This window comes from Pteropus medius, unplaced genomic scaffold (assembly GCF_902729225.1).
Source record: "Pteropus medius unplaced genomic scaffold, Ma_sr-lr_union100, whole genome shotgun sequence".
Lineage (NCBI taxonomy): Eukaryota > Metazoa > Chordata > Mammalia > Chiroptera > Pteropodidae > Pteropus > Pteropus medius.
In genome coordinates this window covers 16,041,655-16,062,569 of record NW_024349797.1, presented here as the reverse complement: position 1 = coordinate 16,062,569, position 20,915 = coordinate 16,041,655, and the positions used below count along the sequence as shown (strand labels likewise).

The 20,915-nt window shown below is 56.1% G+C and overlaps 1 protein-coding gene across 3 annotated transcripts in view; it reads left to right on the top strand.

Annotated features, from left to right (window-relative positions):
- ITPK1 (inositol-tetrakisphosphate 1-kinase) overlaps positions 1-20,915 on the top strand; it is a 140,594-nt gene that overhangs the window by 73,412 nt on the left and 46,267 nt on the right. For 2 of the 3 annotated variants that reach the window (XM_039884064.1, XM_039884067.1), the window contains one exon: positions 11,054-11,179. In XM_039884064.1, coding sequence (XP_039739998.1) covers positions 11,054-11,179 — 126 coding nt within the window. Of the gene's footprint in view, positions 1-10,507; positions 10,583-11,053; positions 11,180-20,915 lie in introns of those variants that run through there. The other variant, XM_039884065.1, reaches the window with a different exon arrangement.

Here is a 20,915-nt window from a genome sequence, read left to right as displayed (position 1 = left end):
CCTCTGGCGCTGACGTCTGTGCTTTGCGCTTGGAGAACGAACGTTTCAGCGAACCCCTTGCTACTCTGGGCCAAACAGGCGAGTTAGCTGGACACCACTGAGAATGAGAGCTTTGCACGTGTGATTCGGGGCTGGGCCGAGCAGGACAGCGGTGGAAGCCGCCTTTGTTTCGGTCAGCGATGCCGTTGTTTGTCAAGTGCCCGGCGCATGCGCTCTGAGACCTGGGTGACGAGGAACGAGAGCGCATGCGCACGCGGTTAAGGTTCCTAGCCCTGGGCCCTGGAGCCTCATCCCTGGAGTCTGGCTGTCCAGTTGTCTGGCTGAGTCTGCCTCTCTGGTTGCGTATCCCGGCTCCTCCCCGATGTGCCCTGTGAACAGGGGTGAGTTGCTCACCTCCCGGCTTTGAAGTCCTCGTTTCATACAAGAATAATTGTTCTGCCTCACAGGATGGTCGTGGGGGTTGGATAATGCGCTTTAGGTGCTTAGAGCAGTGCCTGGCGAGCAGCAGGTGCTCAGTGTGTGTTAGAGACGGGCTGGATTTGAACCCCAGTCTGACTTCAGACATGTGTTCTTTATGCCTCCTGCTCCCCTGGCAGCTTAAACATTTATATAAGTGATACATCTCACTGGATGGAAATTCAGAAGGGCACACAGTATTCCTGTCACCCGGATCTCCACACCCCCAGTTCTCCTCGGAGGCTGGTGCTTCGATGCTCTGTCATATACAAGCAAATGGATGTGTGTCCACCCTTTTTTCTCCCCTTACGTGTCACAGCATTCTGTGCTCAGTGGTCTGTACCTTACTGGAGACCTCTCCACATCAGTATAGAAAAGCCTTCCCATTCTTTTCTATGGCTGTGTGATGTTCCACTTAGGGGATTTGTAGATGGTTCAGTCAGTCCCTCCTGATGGACTTTCTCTCTCTCCCTCTCTCTCTCCCTTCCTTTCCTCCTCCTCCTCCCCCCGCCCTTTTTGTTGCTAGGCAGCAATACATGGCAAATGCGACAGCAGTGCTTAGCAATGCCTAATCCTGTACTACTTCTGTGTGCGAGTTCACCCATGATTAATTCCTAGAAGTGGATCAGCTGGACTAGAGTGTGTGTGATTTAAAATCAAGACGGATATTGCTAGCTTGCTTCCTATCGAGATGATTCGAATTCGGGAATTTGCACCCACCCCCTCCGCCATGTGTTTGGGCGTCTGTTTCCCCACACCTTGGTTGACATGGTTGGTGTTTTATCACACTCTCAGACTTTAGCCGATCTGGTACACAAAAACTGGCATCTTAATGTACTTGTAACTTGCTTTTGTCTTATGTGTGACATTGGCCATTTTCTAATGTTTGTATGTTTGGAGTCATTTTTATTTACTTTTCTGTACTTATGTCTGAACATATTTTTATTTCTTGTTGATTCTTTTTCTTATCAATTCGTAGGAAGTGATTATATATGAAAAAATTGGCCATGTGTGATGTGAGCTGCCGGTATAGCTTACCTTGTTCTTCTTGGTTGGAAGATTCAACGTCAAACCATGAGTTTTCCCTAAATTGTCTTGAAATACACTCATCGCCAGTCCTAGTCCTATTGTAAAAGGCGTGTAGACAGCAATGAATGAACACGAATGCATATAAATACTTGGAGAAACCATGAGATAATTTAAAAAACAATCTTGGGAGTGAAGAAATAAAAAATGAAAACATGATACGTTTGAAGTGTAGAAAAGTAGAGATTTTCTCCTTGGCAAAATGTTAAATAGGTATTATCAGCACATGCTGTGGGTGCCTTTGCTTCCTAAAGCTCCTGCGGGGTTTGCTGGCAGGGGGTGCTGGTGGCAGGCCCCTCAGCTCAGGGAGCGCCAGCTGAGCTGACAGCGGAGTGGCCGCAGGCAGGATGGAAAGACCCAGAATCCAGGCCCTGACATGCTCAGCGTTGCTTCTCGGCACAGGTTCTCAGGAGATGGAGTTCCTTTTGAAAGCTTTGGGCTCCTCAGCTGGGATTTCAGAATCGCCCCCCTGTCCCCTGGAGCTGTGGGCAAGACTGCACTGGGGTCCCTGTCCCTGTACCTGTGGTGCTCCCAGGCAGACACAGTCTTGCCTCTGGCCCTGGCGGGAGGAGCAGCTCTTCCGACCAATGTTCAGACCTCACCATAGCCGCCCTAGCCCCACGCCCATCACCTCACGGAAGGGCGGCTGCCCTAAAGAAAGCCAAGGGCTGAAGAATGTCTGCCCTAGAGTCATAGGGACCTTGGGGGTGGGGACCTATCCCCCCAGCTTACTGTTCATCCCCTTCCCCGCTAGCTGCTTTGCCTCCCAGGACCTAAGATGGTAACAACCTCCTCTGCCTCCCAGGGGACATTATGAGGATTGGATGAGATAAGGTCTGCCCTGTGCTCAGCATGGTACCTGGGGTGTCCTACATCTCCTGGTGGTTCTGGGGGACGTGATTATTAGGGTCGTGTTGGCAGAGAGCCAAGCAGGGCAAGAGAGGCTTACATTGAAGCTAGAGAACATTCAGCCTCACACAAGGAATAAAACCCTAATCACTGACTGACATCTGTGCAGCGAGCCTGGCTCCGTTCCCATGGGGGCCTGGTGCCTGTCCCCTTGTCGCTTGTGGGTGATGATTATAGGAAGGATGTCTCTTTGCCCTCGCTCTGCAGGTGAGGGAACAGGCTCAGGGAGGTGAGGGCCGTGCCCTCCCTGGGGCAGGAGGACTCTGGGTTTCCTCCTCTAGCCTGGGGACAGGACATTAATAAGTGGGGGCCTCCACCCCCATACACGGTACAGTCAGCCTTTGTGGCACGGCCTTTGATTCTGGCGTCCAGGTGGGTCCAGATCTGCCAGCCCTTCCCCTGTTCCTTTCCTTTTCTTTTGTCTGAGCCTGTGGTTTGTGCTTTCCCCTGAGGACAGGAGCAGACTGGTGCCTGGCACGTGGCGGGAGGACTTGGTTCCCAGCGCCCTGACTCGGGGCCACAGGTGCTGCTGTGAAGGGGTCCACGGGGCCGAGTGACATGGGGCCGAGGAACTCATGTGGCAGCTTTTGAGCAGGGTTTTCCAGGGTGCTGGAGAGCAGCCACGTCAGTGGTGTACTCTCTTCGAGGTTTCTGCCTTCTGACCCTAAGGGATGGGACAAGTAATCGTCCCCTACAGGATCAGTCTCCGCCGTCATATTTTATCCAGATGCTTAATTATAACTTTAAAAAGCTCAGTCTCATCCTGTTCAGGTACCTGTTTGGGGTCCATTTGCTTCCCTTTGCTCCCTCTTCCCGTCTTCACTGCCCTTGTTTGAACACAGGGATAAAAGGAACAGCTGCGGGACCATGGGGGAGGCTGGACTCGGTCGTGCTGTGTCAACTAACAACCCCCGAATCATGGTAGCTGAAAACGGTGTGTTGTTAAGTCTCACTTATGCCACATGTCCGTAGGGGTCAGTGAGGGCCGCTGTCGCTCATAGTCGCTCAGAGCCCAAGACCGAGCAGCCTCCATCGTGAATGCTGCCAGTCCTGTGCCAGTGGGCCAAGAGAGAGCTCTGGAGGCCCTGGCACTTAAGTTAAAGGCTCTGCCCAGGACATGCCGCGTCTCACGGTCTCTCAGAGCTCATTGGCCAGAACCAGTCACGTGACCACACCCAGTTTCAAAGGCATCAGTAAGTGAGGTCCGGCCATGTGTCTCAAAAGGCACTACTATACCCATAAAGACTGCTATGCCCAGAATCCTCCCATTTTTGTGTTTCCACCATTGTCCACAGCAAACGTGGTTTCACATGGTTGTAATACACACACCCACGCATGTCTCCGCTAGACCTCGTCATTGTCATCCCAGTGGCTCTTTAATGTTCCTTGGCATGGGTGTGCCGTTATTACTTAGCCAGTCCCTGGTTTGGGGATGTGTATTCTTTCTGTCTTTTCTCTTGTTTATGTGGCCTTAGTGAATCTTTCTGGCCTGGGAGTGATTTTTGCCTGTTGGTTTTTCCTTAGGCCAGCATTGCAGGAGTGGGCTTCCTGGGTCAAGGGCATAGATGTGTTCATCTTTTTTTTAATATACTCTCGAACCTGGCTCCCTAGTGTTGGGTACAGGCCAGGGCTTTCTTAGTTTCTGAGAATTCAGGGTGAAGCCTGTTTCTAAGGAGCCACGCTTGCCGAGTGGGTGTAACTTTTCTGACTCTTTGAAATAAAGTTCGATTGCAAATTCCCAAAACTTGGGAGCTGCAAGGAGCCTTCACCATGAGACCATTTTGTCTACTTGTGGACTGAGGGAGAAAGGTTATTGAGCCCAGATTGTTTCTTCTCATTACTCCAGGAATTGGACACTGTTTACTAAGTAATCGGGTGAGGGAACATTGGTGACAGCTCCCCTCCCGAGCCTGCAGGCCGCTGGGGTGGCCATCCCCATGTGACCTCCAGCCCCCGACCTCTCTGAGGGGCACTTTGAGGTCCCTTGATAGAGTTGCTCTTGCCAGAGAAAGGCCTCCAGTCTTCCCTCCCCAAGTCATCTTTTACAACTACCCCTCTGAAAAACACATGCCCGATGCTGCGTCCTCCGAGGCCAGGCTTCCTTTTGAAGTCTGCCCACGAGGCACCAGACCCTACTTTTCCATCAAGAGAGACCCGCTTCTGCACGATGAGGCCTTTAAACGTTGGTGGTGGCAGTTCTGTCCCCGATCCTCAGATCTGTGGAGAGGGCAGAGGAATAAATCGGATGTATGCCGCTCACCTTTCATCTGGGCTGTTTTATCTGGACCTCAGTCGAGAAAAAAACTTTTAATCTAGTGACTTCCATTTGAAGTCAGCTGAAAACATACCACTCCAAGGGTGTAAATTGGGGGGGAAGGGGATGGAAAGAAAACCCCAGGCTCCCCGGACACCTTGTGGCTTAGAGGTTAATTGTCTGGCTTTGGCAGGGGAGACCTGGGTTCCCGTGCAGCTGTAACTCTGTGACCTCGGGTGAGTTACTTCACCTCTCTGAGACTCAGTGTCCTCATCGGCACCTTGTGCCTTAAGCCTTGTTAGCTTAGTACGTGGCCCAAAGCGAGAGTTTTATAAATGTTAATCATCTTTAACGGTGACAGCCAATTTTATTGTGGCAACAAACACTGTGAGGAGTGTAATATGAGCCAATACTAGTGGCCCCGCTTTGCAGAATTCAAATCGTGGCCTGCACTTGAGCTCTTATTGATGGAAGTCGGGGACATTTCCACTGGTCAGTAATCATGTGAATGGCGAGACTAGGGAAGTGTAACCGACGTGTATCGAAGACGCAGTTAAGTAGAGAAAACGCGCCTCCGGTGTTTCTTCTTTATGCTCACACTTTCATCACACTCAACACTTCTGGCACCAGATGTGTGGGAGTTTTTCTTGTGCCGGGCAGCTCTGCGACACCAGCTGGGTGTCCTGCCATGTAACTCAGTTCTGACACTGCCTCCCTGGAAATAGCGTTAGGCCCCGCAGGTTAGAGGCAGAGCCCCACAAGGCTGCCGTCCACCCCCTGTGGATGCCAGCCTCGCGTCCAGGTGGTCACCTGTGCTGCTGAGCAGTCAGCTAAACATCAGAAGTTCCCACGACTCCATCCTTGGGTTCTATTAATTTGCTAGAGCGGCTCACGGAGTTCAGGAAGACAGTTCACGTACTGTTTACCGGTTTATTACAAACGGGTGTGAGAGGGGGTGTAGCCGAACATCCAGAGGGAAGCACTGTGTGGGCAGGTTTGTAGGAAAGGGCACAGAGCTCCCGTGCTCTCTGGGGCGAGCCACTCGCCAGCACCTTCGTGTGTTCACCAGCCCAGAAGCTCCTCAAACCCTGTCCGTACCTTTGAGATCTTTGGAGGCTTCATCATGTGGGCATGATCCATCAACTCACTTAACTTCCAGCCTCTCTCCCTTGGAGAATTGGGGTGGGACCTGAAACTCTAATCATGGCTTGATCTTTCCGGTGACCAGCCCCCCATCCAGGAGCCCACCGAGCTTTGCCTCACTTGAGCAAAAAGCCCTTCGGTGACCCAGGAAGCTCCAAGGGGTGGTTGTTTCACAGCCTTGCTCATTAGGTCTTCCTGGGTCTTGTTAGGAGTGGACGTGAAGCGGCGAGGCCTTCACCTCTCTCCTGGGTCCCATCTCAGGCCGTTGTGAGAACTGAAGGAGTTAAGGTGTGTGTGCGCCGTGCAGTGTTCAGAACAGAGCCCAGCACAGAGCAGGCATGCGGGTGGCTCGCACGCGAACTAGGATTAAAATGGGTGCTGAGAGGGTGGGGACCCCACAGGCCTGGCCTCACACCTGCCTGACTCCCACGCTGGCTCCGCTTGTAGCCTCTGAGCCAGGAGGTCGGCGGCAGCTGGCCTGGGCTGCTTGGAGACATGTAGACTGTTTTCAGCAGCCCTGGGCCTCTGCAGTCATTACACCTTGCCTTTTGTCTCCCGAGGGAATGAGCAGGTCACCACATGGGGGTGGGAGCCAGATTTCTTAAGTCCCCAGCCTCTCTAATGAGCCCCAGGGATGGTTTTCTGTGCCTTTCACATCTAGCTGGTTATCGATCAATGTTAGGGAAATATGTGGGAGTTTGGGAGAGAAGGGAGAGCCGGAAGTACAGCCTCGAGAACCCTCTGCTTTTGATCTTACCTTGATGCACCCTTGCTGTCCCCCACCCCCTTCCCATACCCGTTTCCCCCTTTGGGGACTGTGTTAGAGTAAGCTCACTGCTGTTGCATATACACCCCAGATTTTGGCTTCACACACTAAAGTTGTTCATACCACAGCAAAATTCTGCTCATGGGAGGTGCCTGGCCCCCTGGCTTCTACTGGGGCCTCTGCTTCCTGCCTGCAGCGGAGGCATGAGAGAGGAGCCAGTTTCTGGGCCACCCCTCCCAAGGTGCAAGTCAGGGTCAGTGTCTAGGACAAGCTCCTTTCTGCAGAGGCAGTAGCCTGGGGCGCCCGAGGGCATTTGGAATTGACAAGGCATGTTTAATGCAGATGAGTTCTGAGTCCCTGCAGCTGTCCCCTGCATCACACCTTCCTTCCCCAGCCAGCCCTGGAGATGCCATTCTTCCCTCTCCCTCTCCCTCCATGGATATGCAAAGGGTCCTGGGGATAGAAGAGAGACCAGGGAGCCGCTGAATCTTCCTGCTTGGGGTGGACTGAGTTGAGAAGTCTGAAAAAGGATTGAACTTTTAAGCTGGGACTTGGGAAACAAGAGCTCACTGTTGACAAGGAGCTCTGGGGGGCAGGGGGGAGGGACATTCCAGGCGAAGGGGCATGTCTTCCTGTAGGATCTGGAGCAGCATGTGGCTCTGTCTCGGACCTGAGTCTGTTCCAACACGCTCATATCACTGCCTGAGAGGAGAGAGCAGGGGCTGACCCTGCCTCGCACGCAGGAGGTGCCCGGAAAATGCTTGTCAAATTAATGAGCGAGCAAGCAGAAGCGTCGTCCTGGGCACTCAAGAATGGTGGTGATGCCCCGCCTGTGCTGAACATCTGTCCTGTGCCACAGCCAGAGACGGAATCACCAGAATGGTGCGATGAGGTGTAGGGAAAGCCTCACAGCACTCTCATCTTAGGAATGGGGAAACTGAGGCACAGAGCTGGGTTGCCAGGCGTCTGCGGTGCCCATCCTCCCTGCAGCCAGTGGCGGGGAGTCAGAACCTGCCGGGCTGGACATAGTTGGGTCGCTCTTTCGAAGTTAGAGGTGACTTTGGGGCCATTGGGGTTTGCAGGCCTTTGTGACGTCTCCCCCCAGCCCTCCCCCACCTCCCGTCAGCCTGGCCGCTTAGCCGCCGAGAGAACACTGGGCTCTTGTTTCCCCAGTTTCTGAACTCTGAGCGCTGTGCAGACAGCGTCCAGCATTGGCCTGCAGGATGGCGTGACCTAGAAGCCTGGTGCCCGCAGGCCTCCTGTGGCCACAGCAGGCGGCCTTTCATCAAGATACCTCGTTACCCTGAGGGAGCTCAGTCAGGCTCCTCCCGCAGAACAGAACAGGTCTCTGGGAAAGTTCCTTTTTCTGGGGGCAGAGTGTGGTCAGAAAAACAAAATGACACAATTGAAGTGAGTTCACGTCCGCCTGAGCCCCTATCCCCACCCCATCTGGGAAACAAGCAAAGTCTCTGAGGTGTCTCCTTTTCAGGCACCCCTCCACCCCCGAGCGTCCCCTCCTCTGCTGTGTCCTATACGCCGAGGGCCCCCCTGACGGGGAAGCCTGTCTCCTTCCCAGCCAGTGGGGAGACTGATGCCCCCTTGATGCGTTATCAGAGGGGGGATGGAAGCTTGTCTGGCCCCCTGAGAAGCTGCTGGAATGTCTTTTAGAGACACCGACAGCTCTGCTTCGGGCCTCATACAAGATGCTGCAGCGGGAGACGGCTGAGTGGGGACCAGACCAGGCATGATGTGTGTCCCAAGTTGCTGTTATCGTGAAAGGGTTACATTGGCATAAAAATGCTTGGAAAATACACAAAGGAAGGTGGCCGGCTTCCAGGACTCAACTGTTTGTTTACCTTCAGTGCAGCAGCCAGGAACGCAGCGAGTTTATTTTCCAAACAGCCCATGGTTGTCAGGTCTACAGGCCTCCGCCGATGCCAGGCGAGGACAAGCCAGGGACACCTCCTCTGCCGCCTCCTTCCCCGGACCCACTGGGACCCCACAGGAGACCTGGAGTTTCTCTCTGGAGATGTGCATGCCGATGGGGATGGAGTTTCTAAGTGGCCCTAGCATGCACTGTCCGGCATCAGTCGTGTGACCTGGTTCTCTTCCACAAGTAGCTGTCTCGATCTGAAAATACTGGCCTCTTGTTTGTGGTACCTGTCACAGTGGATCCACGGGGTACAGCAAAAGTGGGTTTGTGTCTGTGGTACCTTTTGAGAATTTGCTGTCTTTGCCCGTATTACCATTTTCCACTGGCTTCTCTACTTTCCTTCAAGTTCTGCTTTTTTTCTGGGAAGTGGGGTTGGATGGGAATGTAACACCGAATGCACAAACAGAACCAGAAAGGCCCTTGCCGTTTCCTGTTTTGATCAAAGGGGAAACTGAGGCCCAGGGGCTGATGAGCTGGGTTTTTGCACAGGCTCAGGACACTTGGCAGCTCTGCTGGGGGTGAGCCCATGGGTGTTGATGTTCGGTTTCTGTCCAGGCCCTCGCTGGGCCACTTCCCAGCTGCATGGCCTCGCCTGGTCATTTTTCCTTCTGGGCCGTTGGTATCCTGGTCTGTGAAGGTGGGAACGTCATTGCAGGTCCTGGGCTTGCTGTGAGGACAAGCGCTGCTTCCCTTCCCCGTCCAGGAGCCCCACAAAGGTGGTTGGCGCCTCCGCTGGCCTGCTTTTCGTTTTGTTCTGTACACAGGCAAGTCACCGTGGGGAGCGGAGTCTTTTTTATTATTTTCTTATTGTGAGGTCCATGGAATTTTTCTTTTTAAATAGGGGATATCGCTTAACATCTTTCCTGGCAGACAATAAAAGGGAGGGGTAAGGATATCGGCAGGAAAGAGCCGCTCGGTTCTGAAGGTTTAACTGAAAAGGAGTTTAAGTAAGAGAGGATGACAAGGTCTGGGTGGGTGACAGGAGCCAGCCACCAGGAGGTGGTGAGGTACCCTGGGCGTGGTGAGCTGTCACTGCCCCAGGCCTGAGGGGACAAAGGGAGGGAGGGTGGTACAGGAGCCCTAGACACCACGGTGGTCCGGGAGAGGGGCGGCCCTGCCTGACGGGGGATGGGGCCGCTGCCAGCACCATTGCGGGGGTGTGAGGACGGTTAACAAACACCCTGGTTTCTCTTCTTCTCTCCCGTCTTTTGCCGGTGCTTCCAATTGGCCAGACTCGGCAAGCAGCCAGAGCACAAAGCAGCCGGTGGTTGTGGCTCTAGAGGACAGCTTCTCGGGGCATAGCGTGAGCACCAGGGTGGGGTGGGTGGGCACTGAATGACAGGCAGTTTCCGACCTGGGTGTGCATCCCAGCCCCACCGCCTTCTTGCCGTGAGATCTGAGGCAGGTTTCAGAAGTCTGTTCTCCACCTGCCTCATCTGTGAAATCGCTTCTCATCATGTGGTTGGAAAAATGGAAAAAAAAAAAAAAGCATGTCGAGTTTTTAACACGGTGCCTCCCAGAGCTATCATTCCAAGCTGTCAGTGTTATTTCTTCACTAACGGCTTTGCAACAGTCAGCCTTGATTCCCAGAGGGAGTCCCACTTGGGGGTGCAGCCGAGGGCAGAAGTTGGTCTGGTGGCCTCATCTGGCCTCCACTGAGGCCATCCAGGGGGTCAGCCAGGTGCCAGGCTGGCGCCCGCTGCCTCCAAAAATTCTAGTCTCGCAGGTGGTGGCGGCCGCACGCTGGGCGACAGGCATCTGGCAGGTCAGGAAGCAGGGTGTCATGCTGCTGCGGCTGTTGGCAGGTGCTCCTGCCTCGGGGTCAGGTGATGCCGACTGTCTGTCAGCTCTGGCTCCCTGGGAGGCCCATCTTCCTAACCCTGTGCTCTTGAAAAAATAAACACGTCACCAGCGGAGCAGGGCGCGCAGTGCCTCATGGATCCCAGGCAGCCCCGCGCTGCTCTCCACTTCCAGGATGACAGCAGCTTTCAGTGCGAAGTGCGAGCCGCTAGTCTCTGAAAGCAGCAGCTCTCAGGTTCATGGAGGTCACGACTTTGCCGAGACTGTAGTTTCTTGGGTGTCTTCCTGGATCTCAGTACCGATCTGGCCGTGTGACTTCAGTGGCGTGACTTCATTTCTGAGTCAGTCCTGCTTTCTCTCCCTGCAAAATCTAGGTTGTTGGGCCGATGGGATGCGTTCAGTAACTACTTTTTCTGTAAAGCAGTTTCACAGTGATGCTCGCTTGACTTGTAGAGTCTTTGTCACCTTGATTCCGTGTGCATGTCTTCTGTACCCTAGGTAGCATGGGGCTCGGGGACAGAAATGCACATGCGGGGCCTGACCTGGTGGAGTTCTAGGATCTTGGCGGGTTCGTCCCACTTGTCCCGTCTCCCTCCCTCCGGTGCCAGTTCTGCCCCGGCTCGGTGCTCCAGGCCCACGCGGAGGTGGGGATGGGGGGAGCCGTGGACTCAGGTGTTGATGTTCTTCTTGTTCTGTCTCCTTGCAGCTGAACCTTAGCCGGCCAATTGAGGAGCAGGGCCCGCTGGATGTCATTATCCACAAACTGACCGATGTCATCCTCGAAGCCGACCAGAACGACAGTCAGTCCCTGGAGCTGGTGCACAGGTTCCAGGTGAGCGAGGGTGGGGAGGAAGGACGGCCTGGGCACGGCTCTGTGCGTTTCTACAGCTGAAGCCGCTGTCTGACTGTGTGGGCCGCGGAAGTGCTCTGCCACGGCCAGGACACGGGCTTGTGGTCAGGCCCTCCTCTGCCAGGGCCTCTGTCCCGCTGGGTGTGAAGTGAGATTGAGGCAGGCCGTGGTTCGCACCCGCTCCTCCCTCTGCCTGTGTAGACACAATTTACTGATCAGAGCACGGCCGGATCCAGATGTGGCCTCCACATCTTCAGCACATGTGTGTACGCCAGCAAGCCTTGCCACTTCCCTCCCTCCCTCTCCTCTCTCTCAGTCACAGCCAGAGCCTCAGCCACAGCCAGTGGTTCTGAGTTGGCACAGGGGTGGACCCTCTGGCCACACTTGAAGAAAGGGGCCCTTGAGGTCTTTTGACCTGGAATAGCCGCATTTAGCCCCCGAGTCCTGCCTCGGTGGAGAACCCCCTCTGTGCTCATTACCTGGACCCCGTGTGCTCGTCTCTGAGGACAGACCACGTCCTCTTGGCTGTCTCCCACTCCTCGACCCCGTGTCCCCAGCAGCCTGGGACCGGACCCCACCGTGACCTGCCCCCCACCTTGGGAGGTGCTGCTTTCGCCCCCGCTGACTGGGACTGGACAAGCATGTGATCCATTCCTCTGTAAAGTGGCTTGGTGGTCATGAAAAACAAGGTCGTGTTATCAGTGACAACGCAACTGAAATAGAGCGCCTCCCTCGGGGAAGGGGCGTTTGAGCTAGCGCTTTTCAGCACTTGATAATGGGAGAGCTGACCTCCCCTTCTTCATCAGGACAAAGGGGACTCTCAGGCCACACAGCGGCCCCCCTGCTGACAGCATTTTCTTTCTCCCCTGTGTTCAGGGTCTCTGACCTCAGCCTCCCTCTCTTCCCCTCGGTCTTGCCCGCTCCCTGGCTGACTCTGCCACAGATCCCCACTTCCCGTGTGCAGGTGGCCCCACGTGCAGTGCGGCCTGTCTGTGGCCGTGCTGGTACACTGTCCCCATGTAGTGCCCTCCAGGGCCTTTGCCTTGCCAGTGGCCTGAGCGTCTCCTGAGGGCCAGAGGCCACGGAGAAAGTGTGTTTGGGCTCCTCCGTGACCTCGCTGAGCCTCAGTTTTGTTATCATAAAATGGTGTTAATTCCAGGAAAACTTCACGTAGTGTCAGGGAGGGGTGACGCGACGCACTAAGTGCTTCACACAGTCCTCGGGGCCCAGCGGGTGCTCAGCAGGAGTTGGATGTCGTTTGATCCCCCGACCTCCCCAAGCCTCAGCCCCCTCTTCTGTCCGTGAGGGATGCTGATCGTCGCTACTCTGCAGCTAGGCAGGGTGCGGTGAGGAGCATGTCCGTGCACATCATAGTGCCTCGTGCTGGCTGAGCGCTTGCAGCTGCTCCTGCTCTGAGGCCTTCTGGTCCAGCCACCGCTATTGCTCATGTCCCTGCTGTCCTCCGAGATAAAGGACCAGAGTCCCCAGCCAGCCCCCCACTCTGGGAGCTGAGGAACAGTCACTCTCAGGGGCTGCCCATCCACTGCCCCTGGGACCAGACACACAGCCCACAGCCCAGGGCAGGTGATCTCTGGGCAGTCGAGGGGATCAGGTCCCCTGTGTTCCTGGTCTTGATAGAAAAGTTTAGCGAGAGAGCATGTTGGGGGCGGGGGCGGGGGCGAGGGGGTGTGGGGACATGGGATGGTACAGCTTAAGGGTTTCAGCCATCGGGTGCCTTTCCCAGGGAGGGAGGTCTTGGCTGGGTCCCTGGAGTCTGTCGCACCCAGGGCACACACGCCCAGCAAGCCCTCAGACGACTGAGGTGACCTCAGGGTAACCTCCCAGCCCCGGGATTTCTGGGATAAATTTTCACTGCAGTCTGTTCTTCTGCATGAAGCCGGATATCTGATAAGGCCAGGATGTTTCCTCCTTTGTGGAGAGAACAATCCTTTGGGGAAAAGGGTGATAGGCTGCACTTTCCAGAGGCCCCAGGAAGTGAGGAGGCCGGCGGGGGCTGGCGTGGAGAAGTGGAGAAGAACTGGGAGACACTGGGGGGCCGGCCAGGGACGAGGCCAGCTCAGCAGCACGTGGGCCTCCGGCCACCAGGCGTGGTGCTGGCAGTGCTCACAGGTCACCCCGCTCTCGTGAGATAGGACAGAGAGCCAGATCAGACAGACCGACCCTTGACCTCGATCACATGTCGTTTTCAGATTCCTGTTTTAATATTTTTGAGACATTAGCAGGAAGGCGTTGGCTTAGGTGGGAGGAGGGGCACAGGGTCGATAGCGGTAGCGGGAGGTCCGTTTCAGAGGCGGGCAGCAGAGCCTAGGGCTCGGTAGCCAAGCTGGCCTTTCCACGTTTTGCTGCAAGCGGACAGTAAGATGGTTTGTAGCCAAGCTGGCCTTTCCACGTTTTGCTGCAAGCGGACAGTAAGATGATTTGCCCCAGAGGGGCCCAGCTCAAAGGGCCATCTCCGGAGGCCGTGTTCAGGTTTCCGAGAAAGTGGTACGGGGTGTGAGGTGAGACAGGTGAGTTTGGAGGTGTTCCTGACAGCCCGAAAGCATTCTGCCCTCAGGGTGCTACATTTAAGCCTCCAAGGCCCAGGGATGGAGAGGAATTCTCAGAGGTGAAAGGTTATACTTTTTTTTTTTCCTTGGCTTCTTGTGGACAAGTTGGAGGGTGTGGACCTGAGGCTTATTGCAGATCGCCAAACCTGGTTGTCATAGAAACCATCCCTAAGCTTTTGAAATTTTTAAGTTATATTTTAATGTTGGCCTCGAGGACTTGGCTTAGAGAACTGTTGAGATGACTCACCTGTTTTTCTGTGCCAAGTTCATGTGGAGTCAGCAGTCTGGTGCCACCGGGGCTCTGCCCGAGATGCAGTTGTCAGTGAACAGACCTGGGCAAAGGTTCCTCAGGAGCTATGCCCCTATGGGCCAGTGGGGCTGGGGCAGTGGGAGGGTCCCTGTCCCAGGGCTCAGGGGTCTCTTGGCCTCTTGAGCTGTTTCCTCAGGGGAGCAACAAGAACCTTCGCACCGCGGCATCCGAGGCCACCTGTCAGGTTTGGCCAGGGTCTGGTCCTCCTCTGTTGGCCCTTCCGGCCCCAGAATTGCCCAGAGTTTCAGTGATCGTGTTCCACGAGCATGTCGAGTGGTCTAGGTGGGTCTTCTTGAGGTTTCCCCAAATGAGCTTCGAAGGGACGGTTGAAGTCTAAACTGTCATCTCTTCTCCCCATCTTGATAAGCTGGAAAAATATTAAGTATCCCCCAAATGGTCCCTGGACGCCCTAGTCTGGACACAAGGACAGATTCCTCTGTGGTGGCGGTGGCCTCCTGAGCACCATCCACGTGAGCTCCCAGCACAGAGACACTAGGAACTGTCGTCACAGAGTGATGAGTTAGGAGAAGTGTCCTGGCTTAACACTGGTCCACGCCCTGTCACGGAGGTGACGGTGCAGACTCTCACCCCTGACATGGCGTTGGGGGCTGCACAACCCAGACCCCGCCTCCTCCCCAGCCTCCTCCTGTCCTGCTTGCCCCTTGTTGCCGCGCCGGCCCTCCCGGCCCTCCCGCAGCTGCTGCTCGGGCTCTGAGCTCTCGCCACCTCGGTGCCTTTGCACAGCCCCGTGCCCTTGCTTGGCCTTCCGTCCCCATCCCAGCTCTCGGCTCAGGTGCCCCTTCCTCAGTGATGTCTCCCCAAGTGCTCCACTGAGGACACCCCCCAGTCTCCTTCCCCATCCTAGACCCTCACAACTGTGCACGTTTCCTTCCCTTTGGATGGTTTCGTTGTTTATCGGTCGCTGCTGCTGGTCTCTCCTTTTGGGGGTTAGCTCCACAGGGGGCGCATGCGTCAAGCCCACCTGGTGTCGCCATTGCCGCACGTGGTGCTTGGTGTGTGGGAATCGGGCCTACGTGTGCGGAGTGACAGAGCATCACAGGGGCTGGCCATTGCAGGGTACCCTGGTAGGTCAGCGGAGGGACTAAGCAGCTCTCTCTGTGGGCAGCAGGGAGCAGGCATGAGGAGGGGGGAGGCCAGTTGGGTTCGTGGGGTGACGATGCGGCCTGTGGGGTGTGTATGGCGTCCCCCCAGTGTTGGGGGCAGCGGGGCGATAAGATTGGAGAGAGGCTTTTTCATGCCAGGCTGTAGCGCTTGGACTTCATCCTGTAGGCTGGGGGTTGGGGAGTGATAAGATCGTTTTAAATTGGAGCGAGAGGGGCCCTGCTTGGTGGTGGGAAATTGCCAATGCAGGATGAACTCTGAGCAGTGAGGACACTGTAGTCATTGGAGCCTGGTTGCTTCTCGTGCCACTGGAGGCTCCTCACCCCAGTGCCCCGTGGCCCTGGGTGCCTCCTCCTTCAGCTGTGACAAGCCGGCCTCTGAGCAGCCTGGGCCTGGCCTGGCACGCAGAGGCCCACGCAGGACGTGTCTCACTCACCTCACAGGTTCCTGTCAGCTGTTTGATCGTGTGAAATGGGTCTGGGTAGGGAGCCTCCCTCCGCCATGGTTGCAGGCAGAGAATGCACGCTTTGCTTGTTGGTTCTTTATCGTTGTTTTACCTGAAAGGAAAGAGCATTGAATCAGCTTTTAATAGCCTAGTTCCCCCACCACCCACCTCTGATTTTAAATAGTAACAAGCTGGCAGGTCATCGAGGCAAAGGAGAGAGAACTCAGCAAAGCTCGTTCTTTCTCTTGGTTTCTGCCCCAAGTGAAAAGTGCCGTGGACTCTCATGTTTCAGAGGCCACCAATCTGGAGGCCCTGACTGACCGCAGGGACTTAGGGACATGGGACCCACTGTGGGCCAGGCAGCCAAGCATGTGAGCAGTAATACACAGCTGCAGAGTGCTCTTCTAAAAGAGGACAAAGCAAAAAAGATAATTAAGCTGCCCCATGGGACTGTCGTGAGGATAAAGCGAACTAACGTGCACGGTGCCCTGGGAACAGTGCCTGTACCACGCACCGTGTGTGTGAGCATTCGCCACTCTTACCGTTAGTGCCTGGACTGTGATGGCGAGGTACTCAGCCCAGGTGACTTAGTGACCACTCAGTTATGTCAGCTTATTGTCATTATTGTTATTATACCGTGACAATGGAGTGACTCCAGGAGCCTTATCTGTGACCGTTGGCCCCAGCCAACTTGAGAGTTCTTAGTCGTAATTGGAGTCAATGAGGCAGCAATTGCGAAAGTGCCCCCCAGTGGGAGTGCTCTGTGACAGGGGCGCGGAAACGTGAACTGATTCAGCTTAAGAGGCAGGGCCGGGTGGGGATCGGGGGTCCCAGATACCTGCCAGGCTCCACCCCTCACCAGCCGACCCACCTGGGCCTTGCTCGCCCTGCCTGCCACGCGAGGGACATGGAAGGGTGGCAGCATAAGATAATGGCGTTGAGCAGTGGCATCCAGCTCAAAGGCGGTTGCCGGGAGCCGTGGCGATCACCTCCATGACCACAGCTCCGTTTGGCTCCCGGCCTCCGGTCTCAGGAATGACTTCGCAGCTGCGCCGCATCAAACCCTGTCACCCTCAGATGTTTACCGAGCGGCCACCAGCATGAGGCCCTGTGCCGCGTGCTGTAGGGGTGGAGTGGACGTAGAAGGAACAAAAGCTTTTGTTGTTCTGGGTCTTCTGATTAGGAAGGTAACATGGAAACCTATCAGAAGTTAAGTGAGTTTCTGTCCCTTTTGAGGGCAGAACCTGGAGGCACGTGGGCCTCCTGCTTGGTGGGGTCAGAGAAAGAACGCTGGGTGTCAGGAAGGGTGCGGGTGGTCACCGAGGAGCCACGGAGAGGCCGCCGCTTCCCCAGCACGTCCCTGGCACACCTCCCTGCCTCAGGCAGCCTGCGTCTCGTCTCATCTGGCGCACGCATCAGCTGGGATGATGGAACCACTTCCCCGTTGTTCAGGACAGGGAGCCGAGGCCCGAGGAAGCTGAGTCACTTGCCTGGATTCACTCAGTTAGCACTCCGCTCCACGCCTGCTTTTTCCAGATGTGCCTCACAGGGGCTTGGGCCCGCAGCCGATGGACCCCTGGGGAGGGCGAGGACCGGTGATTCAAGGTCACGCGAGGAAGAGGTCATCACCTGGGATTGCTTCTGACACAGCTTGTGCCACATGACGAAACATTGGCTGGCAGATGCCGGGAGGCAGAGCTGGGCATATCTGGTGGCCTTGGCCCCAGAGGACAGACCCCGTCCTGGGGTGGCTGTGAGGTCAGCTTCCATGCCTGCTGCCCTGAGTCACAAGGCCAGTCCTCCCATGGAGGACGTGGGACACAATCTGCCCATTGTGTGCTGAGGCCAGGCAGGCGGTGGCCGTGAATCATTCTTTCTGCCCTGGGTGGGGGGGTTGGTGCCATTTAGTGCCGCTAGCCGCCTGTAGGGCCTTTTGCTGTGTGGAGGGAAGGCCGGCCCCCAGGCAGACCCACGACTTTATGACCCCATTACCAGCCTGGAGCAGAGCTGGACTTTGTACAGATTGGAGGTGTGGTTGGGGAGGCTCCTGGACTCTGACCCCGCACGCTGGCCCCAGCCCCTCTGTGTGTGTGTGTGGACGTCAGGGTTTGAGATATGCTGGGGTTTAGTAATACTGTTTACTAATAATGTCTTTTCCCAAAGTTGTAGAAAGAACTCATGCACATTATTCCAGGGTTCCTCATCCCTGCACTCACTGTTGGAATGTTGGGCCGGATCATTCTGTATTGTGGGGGGCTGTCCCTGCACGTATTAGGATATTTAGCAGCATCCCTGGCCTACACCCACTAGATGCCAGTAGCAGCCCGCCCCCGCCCCAAACTGTGACGACCAAAAACATCTCTGAACATTGCTGACCGTCCTCTGGGGGCAGATTCACCCCCGGTTGAGACCCCCTGCATTTCTCAGCACAGAAGCTGTGTGAGCTTCGCCGGGTCAGTAAAGCTGTCTCTACTTTAAAAGCTTGGGCACGGAGGCCTCATCAGGTACAGTGCCTGGTTTTAGAGATTGGGATCTCTGAGCAGGTCTGTAGTCGTGTGAGTTCTTCGCTTCAGTGACGCCGGCAGCAGAAAGGTCACCCTCTTCCGTTTCTCCTCCTGCCCTGTTCTGGGCCGTGACTTCCTGGTCTGCTTCTGCGCTGCCCACGTGGGCTGCACGCCCACCATAAAGCCCAGTGTGCTCTCCTTTGGCCTTGTGTAATAAATCACAAAGCCGCTCGCTGGCCAAGAGTAAAGCTGCTCAGGTAGGCCACGTGCTGGGCCTCTGCTGACCTCGGTCCTCCAGGGATGATGGACAGAGCCGGGCACAGGGACCTTCTCTGAGCCCCCTCCCTGCACTTCCCCTGCTGGCAGGGTCCGCGCCCCCTGCCTCAGACCTCCCACACCCCCTGGCTTCCAGCCCCTGACCTGGCCCATATCTCCCAGTCTCCCTGTTGATCTGGAGATCCTTCATCAAGTAACTATTACGTCATTCATTCAACAAGTCTTACCTGAGCACTTACTGTGTGCCAGGATTCATAAAAGACATTACAGGTACAATAAATGAGACAAATCAGGTGGAGGCAGTTCCTGCCCCAGGAGTTGTATTTGTGTGTGTCAGGGTGGTGGTGGTGTGTGTGTGTGTGTGTGCAGGGGGCGATGCTAACAAAACAAATGTAAATGGAGGAAAAAGTAACACAGTCTCTGATTAGGGTAAGTTGTAGGGAGGAGAAAATTCTAGGCCTGTAATAATGGGGGGGCTCTCATCACCTCATCCTACAACCTCTCTGAGGAGTTGACACTGAGTCGAGGCCTGGAAAGCATGGGGACATGGTGGAGCAGCGAGGGGCAGCGTCTGCCCAGGCCCCTCGGCAGGATGGGCACAGAGGCCCGAGGACCAGAAGCTGGTGCAGCCAGAGCGCAGTGGCCGGGGAGCATGGGCGAGCTGAGCATACCTAGTGGCCTCCTCAGTTAGAAGAGGGCTGAGGTGTTCAGCAGGAAGTCAGACAGCACCCGGGGTCATTGCCAGGGTCGCCCCTCTGACCCCAGTAGCTTTCTCTGTTCTCATGCAGCTGGAAGCTGGGAAGCCTGGGGTGACTGAGTGCAGAGGTGCAGGGCCCAGGTGGCCTCTGGCCTGAGCGACCCTTGGTTGTCGCAGAGTTCAGCAGCTCTCTGCAAAGTCAGCTCTGGCTTCAGAAGGGTCCTCGCACCGAGTTCTGACTGTACTGTTTACACACCCATCGATGCAAGCGGGGAGCCTGCGGGCCCTGGCAAGGCCTTGCCTGGTTCTGGGAACTGAGGCGGGACTCTGGCTGGAGGGCCGTGCGTGGGGCTGGCAGAGCAGGCCTTTGGCCTGGATCTGGGGAAGCGACCTGAGGGCAGGGTCCGCTCCCCAGGCCCACATGAGCAGGTGTCTGGAGAAGGTGCGCATGGGTAAGACAGGTGCTTAAGGAGTGAGGGAGCAGCTGCTGACCTGGGGTGGCGCCAAGCTCCTGGGACCTGGGGACTGGCAGCCCCCTTTCTGGTCCTCGCTTTGCTCGGCTGTCAGCTCTGACGGTTGGGCCAGATGAACACGGAGACCCCTCCAGCCCCAGGGCACCCCAAGGGGAAATGCCAGCCTGTCCTGGTTTGCCGTCAGCCCGTGAGGAGAGGCCTTCTCCTGGCCAGCACTCAGCCTTACAGATCCGTTTCCCAGCCCTGGAGGCTTCGTGTGGCCTTGCTTGCTGTCTGTCTGTTTTCCTGGAGGACCCAAGTAGCACTGTAGCACTGTGACAGGGCATGTGACATTTGTCAGGCACCTTGCCAGCCTCCTGTTGATGGGAGATGGAGAGCGCATGAGTTCGATGCCGACATCTGGGGACAGAAAGAGGGACCGTTCTCCGTGGGGGGCCTGGGACGGAGGATAGGGAAGGTATTTGCTGACTCAGTACAGTGTCCGGTTCCCTTCCTGTCCTGTCCTGCAGCACTCGGGGGTCTATTTTGACAGGAGCCACATTTTTTCGTGGACTTTCCTGTCACCTCTGTGAACAACAGAGTGTGTCCCCCATCGGGGTCACGGTTTCTCGGGGTCACGGTTTCTCCCGATCCTGCTCACACCACTTGCCAGATGGCTGAGCGACAGTCTGGGGAGACGACCCGGTTGGAGGGACAATTGTGGGTGGTGTCTGCCTTCAGATGCGGGGGCCCGGAGGCCACCACCGGCACCCTGGGGCGGGTGCGCAGGGTCACACACCCTGGGTGCTCAGGCCCAGCCCTGCCCCACACGAGTGCCCTCTCCGCACCTCCCCCCGCCTGGAAAGGGGGTTCCTTTGCACTGTCTGTCAGTGGCGCGTGTCCCAGACAGCTCACTCAGGAAGCCGGCGCCTAGGTGCTCCAACCTCGTCTTGTTCTTTTTGAACCCCTGTTCTGTGACCCTCCTGTTCACCAGCAGGGGTGGGTGGGGGATTGTTGCTGGTGGTCTGCTCCAAGGAGGCTTGCTCTGTACCGGCCCTGCCCCTAAGTGCTCCACTGGTTCTTCTGCCTCCAGCCCAGCCTGGGACCGTGAATCTGCTCGTGGACTGTGATTCCGATGGATTCTTTGGGTGTGGCTTTCCCTGTGCCGTCTCTGCTGGCTCCCAGCAGTCTCAGTTAACTAATTTTGTGATAGATGACACGTGCATACAGAACAAATTCGAGAACAGTTTCCTCCCGGTTTGTCTTGGGGCAGCCGTCGGTCCCCGTGGCCTTGGGCCTTTTCAGGGGGTTCCGTGCATGTAAACAAAGGTGGTCTTCCTGGTCT